Consider the following 13,022-nt stretch of genomic DNA (forward strand, 5'->3'; position numbering starts at 1 on the left):
TTCATAATTTGTCCCCTCAGTGTGGGAACATGTTATTAATCAGTAGTAAAGGTAAGGGGGCTGTGAGCAGCCTGAGGCAAAACACATGGACTGTAAAACACCTGGATGGATTACACGCACAGGCAGCCCTGCACACACTCACAAAGTCACATAAAACACCAAAACCACACACATGTACTGACAGTGGGATGCAGTGCAAAGGAGGAGTATGAGCTGGTGTGAGAATGTAATACACAAATGCAACACTACACCCTCATACCTACATTCCTGCATGCACACACGCAAGCACACACTCATATACACATTATCATACACGCGCACGCACGCACGCACGCACACGCACACACACGCACACACACGCACACACACGCACACACACGCACACACACGCACACACACGCACACACACACACACACACACACACACACTTGTTTTGATTTCTAATCGGGACTTTGTATTGACTTACATTCATTTCCTGGAGACTTATCTTAGCCTGAACCCCAACCACTATTTGCCTAATCCTACCTCTACCCCTGGCCCTAATCTAACCTCAAACAAAGTCATCAATTCACTGATTTATAGCTCCACAAAACAGGCCAAGTACCCAAATTGTGTGTGTTAACATGTTTTAGTGTGTGACCAATATCTAGGTATGCACAAATGGACAGCAAGATGCCAATTGATTTTTGACCTACTCTCAAAGCATATAAATTATGTCTTAGAAATGTGAAAAGTCTCCTTAAATAATTTAAATCATAACCATATCTGGACGTACAGTTTCATCCATGTTTATCCACAGCTATGACTAGATGTAGTTTTTCCAAATTACTCCAGAGGGCAGTACTTCCCTATAAATATCTGAAACTCCCACAAAACCTTGTCACTGGAACATTTTTATAGCCTAATAAACAAAGGGCACGCTATCAGAAATCACAATTATCCTGCACAACTTTAAGGTGCGAACCTTTCTTCAGTGAGTGTCCGGGTGAGGCCTGTAGGCCATTGAGGGCCGATGAGGTCCCGGCCCCCAGAGCTGAAAGGTGCATCTTGGGAGGTGAGAGGATGTGGGGAGCAGTGCTGGGAGAAGGAGAGAAGCGGAAGAGGCTGCTGCTGTAGCTCGGACGACGACCCTCACGTCGGTTACTGTCAATTGCAGCCTGAAGCTCACCTGGGGAGCTGAGGCCTTTCCTCTCACACTCATAAGGGTACAGGTATTTCATGTACCTTTAGGGGAAAACAGGCACACACATACACAAGGTCACATAGAAGCATTCACATGGCAAATGATGGCATTATCAAGCTAATCCAGCACAAATGACTGAAAGTCAGTCTAATTTGAAGTGATTTAGAGCTTAAAGATGTGTCTGTGAAGATTTTTTTATTGATTTTTTTTGGCTGCAGTGAGAGGACAGGGTTTGTAGTGAGAGATTACTGATTGATTTGTGAAATTTGGAAAGTCTATGATATTTGAATGTCAGTTTGACAATTTGGATTTATTTTTCAAACAAAAGAATACGGATATGAATGTCATTTTTTTCTGTGACACTCCTGCCACAGTGACTCTGTCTCTTCCTCCATACACATTCACACATAAAAATCACATTTGATACCTGGTTACATTACATATACATGGAATAAAAGTAGAAAAAAAAATAAGTTTCCCAAGCAGAAATCTTGCTTTGTTTTTCTTTCTCTAATTGTCAACCCTAATTTTAAAAACCAGGTCACTTGTTCATGTGACATCTACAAAAATGAGGTTATTCCAGACAGCAAACAGGAACCTCCTTAATTAAGTGAATGTATTTTGAAGATTTTAATGAGGTACCTGAGAGATCTTTTGTTTGCTGAGTATAAGTGGATGAGTGGCTCTCTAAGTATGCAGTCACAGCTCTGGTATATTTTCCATCCCATAAGCCCACACTCTAAAATGAAATTTCAATTTTATGCAAGCTGACTGCATAATGGTGGAATAGCAGCATCAAGGATCAAGGATCAATAAGAAGAGCAGACGCGTCCATTAGATAGATTCACAGGAGTAATGCTACACAGCAACCAACCAACATTAAAAATACATAGAAGTTCATTAGGGGAAGCTTACCAGTGGACAGGGCAGAGAGGTGTTACTTAAACTTAAGGGTTTCCAATGAGGGAGCGAGAGAGGTTTAGTCGACGCTCGGCAGACAAGCAGTCAGTCAAACCCTACCTTAGTCATTGGGATATCTGACCCAAATCATGTCAATAAATCTATCAATGGGAGGTAATGGCTGGAGGGATTGACAGAATAAGAGGGAAGGCGCCTGGTTGAGGAAACAAACTTGCATGTGTATAAACACACTAGCACAGGTTATTATTGACACTGCTACTCAAGCCACCAAACAAAAATCCACAATTACTTTCTGGAACACACATATAACAGAGGTGCTTATTTAGCTGAGACCACACATTTGACATTTTTAATTTAGTTCCAGTAAATTAAATTAGAATTTACATTAACACTGTATATCTGTGTAAACAATCAGTTTAAAGCTACTGCTGCCAATGACATGAATTTTGCTGATTGTTTCGTAGCATAGACATAAAGACTTACTGTGTGCGCAGGGTGAAAGCTGCACTGGTGATGGAGGTAGGCAAGTTGAGTCCCTTTGTGATTTCTCTCCAGATCTTCTTGTTGATAACCTCCACAAGGCCTCCCTTTTCTGTCACTAGCTTGTACAACATGTACAGATCCAGGACCTGCTTAGCCATGATGGGGATACGATTGACTGGAGTTCCTGTGGAGGACAGGAAAACCATAAAATAAATCAATATGGTGCTACATCATGCATTTAAATTAGAAAAGCTTTATTTCTGAACAATAAATGTTAATAGTGGATTATTTTTGTTTAAAAGTGCATGTCCATGCCTGGACTTTTAAGATATACACTCTCAATGGGAATGAAACCCCTAATGACGACAGGGTGCATCTCTGCTCAAACACCTAACAAGAAACATTTAAAGCTGTTCCAATGGAAGTGACAAACATTGTGCATTATATCATCAATCAACATGCTAAAACACGCAGGACCATTTTGAGATCTCTAGATAATGATCTCAGTGCTGTCAGGATGCTGGTAAGACAATGGGCACAGGCCTGTTTCCTGCACACCTGTTAAATTTGCCTTGAAAACGTATTAGCCCAGTTAAAGCAATCTAGCTTGACCTGGAAAAAGGGATTTGCAAACAACACAAAGCAAAGTGGCTCCAGTCTTTTGATACAGATACATTAATCTTGTCAACAAGATTCAACTGTAGTGAAGCTTGCAGGAAGTGAGCGAGGAAGGGGGGGAGGATTACACAATGGGCAAGGAGGGGAGGGGTAGTTCTCTGGGCTACACCAATTTAGCTATTCCAGCAGAATCAAAAAGTGCAATGTGCAAGAGCGTAAGCTTGAAGCGGGAGGAGGGGACTGAGGATTGTGACGACCTGCTGATCCATAAGCAGTTGTGGGTGGGGGCTCCTAGATATACCAGTATAATGAAGCTAATTTAGAGGATTGTACTGAGTAAATCCACACCCCTCTCCTGTTAGTGCTGCTGGTCCCAGCGCCAGGGAGTCATAGATTTGTCCTTGCCGTTAACACCAGTAAGTCTTTTGTCCTTTAACAGGCTGCTCTTAACATGTAATTGGAGTCATTAATGTGTAAAGCAGTAGCGTGATCAGGCCATTAAGATTAGCCAGGACTGATTTTCTTAAGTTAGCAGCATGGCTTTAATCCATGTGCAAAGAGCCCAGGTGAACACATGGACTTACATAAATGCAGAGATCAGGAAAGTGTAGCAGCACTGTCAGGGCACCATGGGTCTGATCTACCGTACCACTGTACAACTGTACACTATTAATGTGTTCACTAAAAATCATTCTTTAGGTTTCTGCCTACAAATACAGCCACTTTCTAGAATACAAAGGTGTGACATACAGGGCACTATAGAGCAGTGGTTGCCAAAACAATAATTCTTTGGCATTGTCTAGGGTTTCCTCTTTCTCTGTGTTATTTTTGCAATAGAGGGATGTGAGTAACATCTTGTTGCAGACTAAATAAACCCTACTTTTAAGGTTGATATATTCAAACAGAGAGCAGTGAGTAATTAGAGGCAACCAGGCTAGCATAGAAACAAAAAAAAAAGAGAAGGAATGCAGAAATACATGATTTAGAGGTGACCTGTATAATTTAATGAAATGTAACACACCATCCCTTTGATAAACCAGCATTAACTTTATTATACCCACCTCCATTCACATATGAATAAATAATTAAAAATTGCATTGGATTCCATTAAATGGTACCGGTGGGCCATCTTGTGTGACCATGAATCTCATAATTAGAAAACACATTAAAATGAATATACAAACTCAGAGCAGAATTATAACCCTCTACACAGACAGTAAGGCCATCTTGCCTTGTAAAATGAACTTAACCTCAGCAATGCAGCATACTGTGTGTGGTTAATGTCATATTAATTCCAGAATGAAATCCAAACATATGCTGATAAGCAATTTAAAAACAAGAAAAGCTACAGTAATGTAATACTACATGTGCCAACTGTATACTAAATCTGAATTTTAAAGAATGTTAGACACATTTTTGCTGACTGAAAAAAAGATTGTATCATATTGTTGCACTGTAAACTGGATCTCAATGCCACAACAGCTCTGGGCAGTAGCAACATTTCCAGAAAGCACAGTAGAGAAAAGCAACAAGGATGTTTTGCTACTAGCACACAGCAGTTATTTAATGCACCACAGCATCAATCTTACATCAAACAATTAGTACAAGTAGAGGGGTCAGAGATCATCCAGGGGTTATTGATGTCTGAATTAAACTGCAGGTCAGCAGGAAGCCATGTTTTCATAGTGGCCTGGCCATGAACAATGAGAGCACAACAAATGAGACACAACAGCATTTGCCCCATAGTGACAGGCCAGCAGTTAGTTAGGCTTTAATCCTACACACCTATGCTTCCATTCACCTCCCTATGAACACCTGCTGTCAAATCAAATTTAGATTTCAGATTTAATGTGTTAACACGGAAGTATTTTTAGAGCATGCAAGCACACAAACAAAGCCAAAAACACAAATGTTAGACAAGAGAGCACAGATTATGCCAAGTATAGCTTTTTGAGAGAAAACCAAATAACTATCTATATATCTAAAACCTAAAACAGCATTATTTGCATAAATTAACACATGACTTCAGGCAGGTTTCAACAAACACAGCCTAACCACATGTGAAAGCACTGGAAAAGCATGTTGATAATACCGTAATTGACCAAAAATCACATTAGCAACACTTGGTCAGTTCCCCTCAGTGTTCCCTGATTTGAGAGAATTAACATGCTAGTTGCCTTTGGTGTCCAACATCTGCTCCATTTCCAACCCTGGAGACATTTAGCTATAACAGGCTTAATTAGACCAATCCAAAACATCTTTTGATCACAGCAGCACAGCTCTTCTGCTTCATAGTACCATTTGATGCGCCATGCTGTTAGAATAGTTCCCATTTCCACCTTATTGCTTATATTATTTAGAGAAGACCAGAGGCAACATCATTGTCAGTGTTACAAGACCACTTCGTGACATTACGCCATGGAGGCCTCAAAAAGGCAACTACTGGTCATTTCATCTCTCTATAAAGCCCTGATATGTCCACTCGGATGTTCTGAGCCAATCTGTAATTGGCTGCAGGCTTCACCTCCCATCATCCTTTGCCCCGGACTGATTTTCCCCCAGGGACAGGGCCATCAGGAGCCTAGTGATTAATGGCACCAGGGGTCAGAGGTCACTCTGGTGGGAAGTGCCACGGCTGAGGGCCCCTGAACCACTCCCTAAGCCCTTCCTCCGACTTCCACAGTGAACACAAGAGCTACACGGCTAGGCTTCAAATGATAAGGGATACAGACAGATAGAGGGGAGAAAAGGGCAATGAGTATCACTGAAAAGGACGTTTACAATCTTTTAGGGATAAAACTTTTGGAGAGAGTTTGATTATTAGCTAATATCACTGATAGTTTGGGCACATAATCAATATCTTTCTATCTGATAGATTTCATGCCAGTGATGATTTCCCAGAAGGGTTAAAATCATTTATAGTATGGTAAAATAAATATTTCCACTAAAAAACAATGGAATGACAGTTATTATCATGTCATTATCAAAGTAAAATGTCTAATCAAATAAAAAGTCCATTAAAAAAGCTTAAGACATTGATTAGACCTTAGGCAGTTTGCAATAATACTGGAACCATAGACAAAACCAAATCTGACAGACAGAGACAGATTGTCCACCTGATTCAAACATTTCCAACCTCGCACTGTACTTCCAGCTTTCTATCTCAATGTAAGGGCAAAAAAAGGAACAAGGATATTTTATCTGACCCCTGACCTATTTTTAGCAGGAAACAGCTGCTCACATTGAGGTTCCTCTATAATAAATCAATTAGGTGCCTCTGACACCAGTAGTGGTAAATTAAGTATCGCTGACTTCACATGATGGGCATTTTTTAAATAATTAAGTGACAGAGTGACAGCCTTACAGTGGACAACACACAGGAAATGAATTTTCTACTGAATGAGTACTGGCTGGTGTGAGGTTTCACTACCATCTACAGTGAAGAAAGAGGAAAAAGGAGAGGGACAGTGAAGGAAACACCTCATCATCATGTGATCTTTGCTCAATCTGATGATGAATTTAAAGATTATTCTACTGCAGTTCTGGTAGGAGAAGAAAGAGATAAATAAAAAAACAAATATGAAAAGGAGAACAAAAAAGATTTGAAGAAAAATTGTTTTTTCTCCCTCTGGGACGCAAGTAAGGAAGGAAGGATGAAAGGAAGGAAGGAAAAAAAGGGAAGGTGGAGTTGTAGCCAGCTGGGAAAAGACTGGATTACTGCTGTAAGAAAGGTATCAACCAACACAAACAGCATCTGGTCTCATGGCAGTGTCCTTTCCAAGGACCCACACCTCTGCCACCTAGCCACATCTTCTTCCTCCTTCCTCCACATCTACACAGCGGCTGAGGACTACATTTCACTCTGTGCCCCTCAGACCATTTCCTCCGATCAGCTGAAGTACATTCATTGCACTTACTACAATGGCTGTTAGTGTAAAGCACTAAATCTAAACAAATATATGAATCATTCATTGTCAATAATGCCTTCTGCATTAAAACGTCAAGAAAATTCATTATTTGAAGAGCAGTGGTCAATGCTGTCAGTTCACATTAACAAGGTTTGGCCGACTAGGGCTTTTCTGTGAGTTTGTATGTTCTTTCCAGGCCAAAATAGGTTTTCTCTAGGTGTGAATGTGACTGGTTGTCTGTCTCTGTGCATTACCCTGCCACCAGAAAAAAATTACTATATTTTATATTAACACAGAACAGGCCAAACCCTTCATGGGACAGAGAGACTGACAGGAGAGAGATGAGCATCTGCGCTCCACAGGCTGAATGTTTACTTTACATCAAGCAATGTTAGCTGTTTAGTTTATATGTTCATGTGTCAGGGCAGCATGCTGCCAGAACACTGTTATACACTGGAGCATGTTTGTTTTATTTTTAATGCATACCCAGGGACATAAAAGGTAAAAAAGCCTTGAGTGCATGGAATTTGCTATCTTTAGTCGAGACAGCCACCACATGCATGACGGACCAATTCATATCAAGTGTTAAGATATGTACTCTCCTCATATGGGAACTTAAATGTAACATTACACTATAGATACACTGCTATTCTAAGCATGACGCTAAACACACAGCTGGTAGAGACACAGACATAGAGAAAGAAAGGGCGGGACGACCTTTTAATAACGTCTATAATGTCCGTTGAAATGGTCTATAGTGTTATTGGCTGCATGGGTCTCATTCCTGTCATGTCAATACAGTGCGATAAATGTGCACTGACAGAGGGGGAAGAGCCGAAAGACAAATGGAGAGATTCTGCCAAATGTACTTAACCATGATGTGATAAGGAACACAACAAGGGAGGAAAACAAAATCTTTCCCTTGACCTGTGAGATTCAGTGCAAAAATAAAAGATATTCTGGGTGTCCAGAGGTTGAGTGGATAAGGCATAACCCACATGGTTGCAATGTCCACAGTTCAGTGCTGCATGTCATACTTTTTTTTTCTTTCTGCTGCCTTTCAAAAAAAAAAAAAAAAAAAACTTCAATACATCTACAGCAGTGGAAAACGTCAGTGAAATAAATTAAACAATTGCACAAGTGTCAGGTCTAACACATTCAGAGTGAGCTCACATTAGATAGCCACATGTCAGATTCAGCTTTTTTTTTTTTTTTTTTTTTTTTTAAGAGGATCAAATATCACCAGATCCTTTTCACTTATTTCATTTGCCTAACCATTCTTCCATCCTAATAAAAGGAGCAAATATTTAAGGGTAAAAGAAAACACTCCATGATGACTTTGTCAATCATGATATATTTCCTCAAACAGTGAGAGTAGCTTCTTAGTAGCAACAATTAGAGTGAGCAGGCAGCCAGTATATTAAAAAGGCCTTCTTCTGTGCACTGTCATCTGTTTCATTCCATGGGTGCAAGCGTCACAAAACTGGTAGGGCTACAAACAACAGCCAGAAGCTGAAAATGTTTCACTGTGTCAATGTAGTTAGACTACATTTAATGACTCTAGTAGAGCTTAAATTCCACAATTAATAGTGTATCAAGTTCAACTTTGCAAGAAATCTCTACAATGAAGAGCCTTATACAGTTTACATATGATGCTAAATAAATTGTTCACCATTTCATCCAGCTGAAACCTTTTAAGAGTTGAGCAAGTAAAGCACCTCTGAATGCAATTGGAGAAAAAAAAAAGAGAGAAAGAAAAGAGGGAGAAACATGACACCTTCTCCATGGGTCATAAAGATGGGTCACCTGGTGAAATAGAGGGGGAGGGAGATTGAAAAGGTTGGATGGTGCGAAAAGTGAGATGGCCTCTCCAACTGTAATCCAAGTCCCCTTGATCCCCAGAGACCTGACAGATCAACTGACTGGACCCCAATCAACACGGGCTGATATGGAGCCGACAGCGAGATGGATGAATGGACAAATCGGTAGATGGATGGCTGACGTTTCCTATTCAACATGGTTATTCAGAGTCACTGGCCATTTAATTTCTGAAGGACCTCAGGAAGAGAGGGAAGATAGGTGACATCTGAGAGATGCCAGGCAGAGATGACTGCACATTATAAAAGAATATGCAGCATTTACAAATTGTATACAATCATGTCATTCGTCAGTGAACCTCAGCTGTGAGCTGCCAAACTGGTAAAGACTGTAAAACAAAACAAAAAAATGAAACTAATACAAAGCAATGAAGTGCTGCAGTTTTATGATGGAAAGTTATAGAAAAGCCATGGGTATAATTCAAGTAATAGATGGACATTTTATGAATGAAGGGAACCTGACAGATGTCTGCTACAGGCAATACTTAGCCCCTCTTCTCTGTTTTGAGCTTGATAAAAAAAAAAATGTAAATGTTGACTCTGTCTCAACACACAGTAGACACATAAACTGTCATCCAATAGATTTTCAAGCTGTTTCTCCCTGACACATCTCTGGTTAAGTTACTTCACCTAGCAGTGATCTTTGAAGGTAACCATCCAGAATCTGGAAATGCTTGTTGTCTGTAAACGTCTAATAGATCAGTGACATTACGCTGGTGGCTGATTAATGAGCATTACACTAGCCAGAGGCCAGTGCTTTCAGTGTGGGATGACATATACTCTATGATTTATGAATCTGATAATAAAACCTCTACGGCGTCGCACAGACGTACTGTCTGGTGTTGATTTAACAACACATGCATTTACCATAATGATTTAACATTTTTCTAATAACTTCATAACTACAGGCTTAAACTACAGCAAATGGAAAGCCTTTTGCATTGCTCACACATGAGAAATGCACTCAGTATGTGGACATTTCTCCACCCTTGTTGCACAACTACTAAATCCAAGTACTGTCAGCAATTTACATTGCTATCGATGGTATAATCCAAGTGTTGCTTACTTATTCTGTTTAGTACAAACATGTTCTGATATAAATCTGGACGTTATCTCTTCAAAGATTTCCAATACAAAAGTATTAAAGTTGCATATAAACTGGGATTATAAATGTATCCATCATTATCTCACCCCCCCATCTGAAGTACATCACCTGTACTTGCTTAACCTCTAAAGACCAAAGCTGTAACTGTAATTGAACTGAAAATATATTTTGCAAAACAAAATGTATGAAAAGGTTTTTATTACAAGGGCAAACAGAAGATGACAGCTTGAGTAGATTTAGGATGTGTGGTTGCTGGAAGAGGTTGAGGTAAAATCTCTGTTGACATGCAGTGGTTATAAACACTGATGATACAGGCCTGTATTGTGAGTTACACAGTCAGTTAGGAAAAGGTCAGTGAAAGTTGTTTTCTATCCACAAGCTGAACTACTCAAGATCATGCATGAACACACTAAAGGGTATAAGGTCAGCTAAATTTCAATATGTATTATTACCACTATTAAAACTGTTTGATGTGCAAACATATTTAAGAATTTCTATCTAGAAATGAAGTATTATGTCCATAACAGGGGGAGTGGAGTTGGAATCAAATATTGATTCCCACGATTAAACTGGAAAAGGAAAAGAGTAACATTTAGAATGAATAACAAAAAAAAAAAACTGTAAGTAAACGAGAGGTATACAAATAAAAAGGAAACATAATCAGAACCCACATTATGTCCACTGAGAATAGCCTCTAAGGCCAACATTGGTGACAGTTTACTGGTGAGAATGGGTTTAAAGGGTTAAATTGGTGACAGTGATGTCTTCACTGGCAGGTGCAGCATTGAGGCAGCTCCTTCTCCTAGCAACCTTTATAACACAATCAATGGACACATGGATTGACAGATAAAGCCATCAGCTGACGAGCACCATTTGAGGCCAAGCTTTGCTGATCAATATGGGAGACATCAGCTGCTATAAGCTGAGAAGGAGGGATCTGTTGAAACTGGGGAGGAGACTGTGGGTGGTTGTACACTCATCTTTAAAATTTTAACTCTGATCAATGCTAATTACTTTTGGCTTTTGGAATCCATGGCAATGAGGAGTCATACATTCACCTTTGAGGGATTCAGCTGATGCTCTTGATACAAACTGACATAGAACAAGGTCAGCAGCAAAATTAGTTTTAAGCCTAGTTACAGTCTTAGCATGATATTTGTCATGTTATGACTTAACTATTTCTTTTATCAACATCATCACATCATCTTAAGTAAGCAAAGATGTAAAAACGGCTGTGTTTCATGTAAATTTCTTCCCTCATATCAAGCCATTGTGCCCCTTTGTATACATCTCCGTTATTGTGTGGTTTATACAACCCTGCTGCAATGTCAATGGAAGTGAGCTCAGGGCTATTGTACTGCTGTAGGGCTCCTCTGGGGGCTGTAATGCATTTCATACCATCCATCACAGGGTGTGGAGGCCAGGAAACATTACTTTAAGAGCACACACAGGACACAGATGGAGAAGCAAGACACGCAGATATGCAGAGAGAGCAAAGGTTTAGGAAATTTGTTGATCACTAGAGAGCTTCATGTGAGAATTGATTAACAAAGCCTAAACAGATATTAAATATTTCACATGAAAGGTTAGTATGTGAGGGAAACCAAAACTCATTAAAATTTGATTTTGAAAGAACAAATAGATCCATTCATTACATCCACAAATAGATTTAAATCATTTAAATAAATATGCAGTGGCCAGTTAGTGCAATACAACAGGCCCGCAATAAATCCTCTCTTTATGAAGGTTACACTATTCCCTTGTTTGCCTCAGAGGTTTTGATTCATCTGTATGATCATTATATGGCCACAGCTTGTGATGCTGTTTAACTGTACTGTACTGTACTGTACTGACAGGTGTGTGTATAAATAAATCAGTAACAGAGACACCTGTGAATAGAAAACAATAAAATTAGTCAACAACACAAACTGCAGCCTCCAAAATTATCATCCAGGTGAATCAACATCATTGCAGGACTGTTGAATTTGATTGACTTAAGTGAATGTATGTGTACCTGATAAACTGCTGCTGCAGCAGGTTCAACCATATTTCACTTTATATGATGTGCAACACCCTCTTGTGTTTCAGTAGCCCCTTAACATATTTTTGATGCATCCATTTTTACCCTCATTCTTTGTTGACATGTTATTACTCATCGATGAGTATCCGATTGCTTGATTTGTTGTGAAAGGCATTAGTATATGTATTCCGTTGAAGACAGAACAAGATACACTGACAAACTTAGCATCCAGTGTTATTTTTACCCTGACCAATGACCTAGTTGGAAATCATCAATCTGCTTGAGGCTGGCACTCGTCCTCGTTCCTACTTAGTAAGTTATGAGCATGGTGATTAAGAATCTCCCATCTCTGCACCTTAGTGACTTAAATCCCTGTACAGTACAGTCGTAATTAAAGGTGGAAAGCACAGTGGCAATCCAGGACTGTGGATTGCAGAGTCTAGGTAAAAAAACAGAGGAAATAACAGAGTAAATGTGCAGACTAGGGGGTTGGGATAAGGAGACACAGAGGGGAAGAGACACAAAGAGTAGTCTTGGTTGGTTGAAAAAAAAAAAAAAAACAAGAAAAAAAAAAAACAAAAAAAAAAAAACGCATCCACATACAAAATAACATCAGGAAAACTATTATTTCCTTCCTTACAACCTTCCACATTTCCAATGTGCTCACTCCCTAACGGCTGGGCTATAATTTGCCAGGCAATGGGTGGAGTTAACCAAAAGCAAAGATAATCTCAGCTCTCAAATATATCAACACGGTAACCACAAAATCTTTGATCACAAATGCAGTGGAGGACATGTCCAATAAGAATAGTCAGAGCTCGTCTTGGGGCAATGATTAGAAAGCAGTGGTTAGGATCTGTGTATCATTAGGGTTCCCACCCTTTCCTGAGAGTAGGGGCCCTTTCC

At 39.7% G+C, this 13,022-nt stretch overlaps 1 protein-coding gene across 2 annotated transcripts in view; it reads right to left on the reverse strand.

Moving 5' to 3' along the window:
- Window positions 1-13,022, reverse strand: part of LOC113122543 (AT-rich interactive domain-containing protein 3B) — a 48,301-nt gene that overhangs the window by 6,469 nt on the left and 28,810 nt on the right. For both annotated transcript variants that reach the window (XM_026293966.1, XM_026293965.1), the window contains exons 5-6: window positions 2,589-2,772; window positions 966-1,225 (exon numbers count right to left, since the gene is read on the reverse strand). In XM_026293966.1, coding sequence (XP_026149751.1) covers window positions 966-1,225; window positions 2,589-2,772 — 444 coding nt within the window. The remainder of the gene's footprint in view (window positions 1-965; window positions 1,226-2,588; window positions 2,773-13,022) is intronic.

The sequence above is a fragment of the Mastacembelus armatus genome, chromosome 3 (genome assembly GCF_900324485.2).
Source record: "Mastacembelus armatus chromosome 3, fMasArm1.2, whole genome shotgun sequence".
NCBI lineage: Eukaryota > Metazoa > Chordata > Actinopteri > Synbranchiformes > Mastacembelidae > Mastacembelus > Mastacembelus armatus.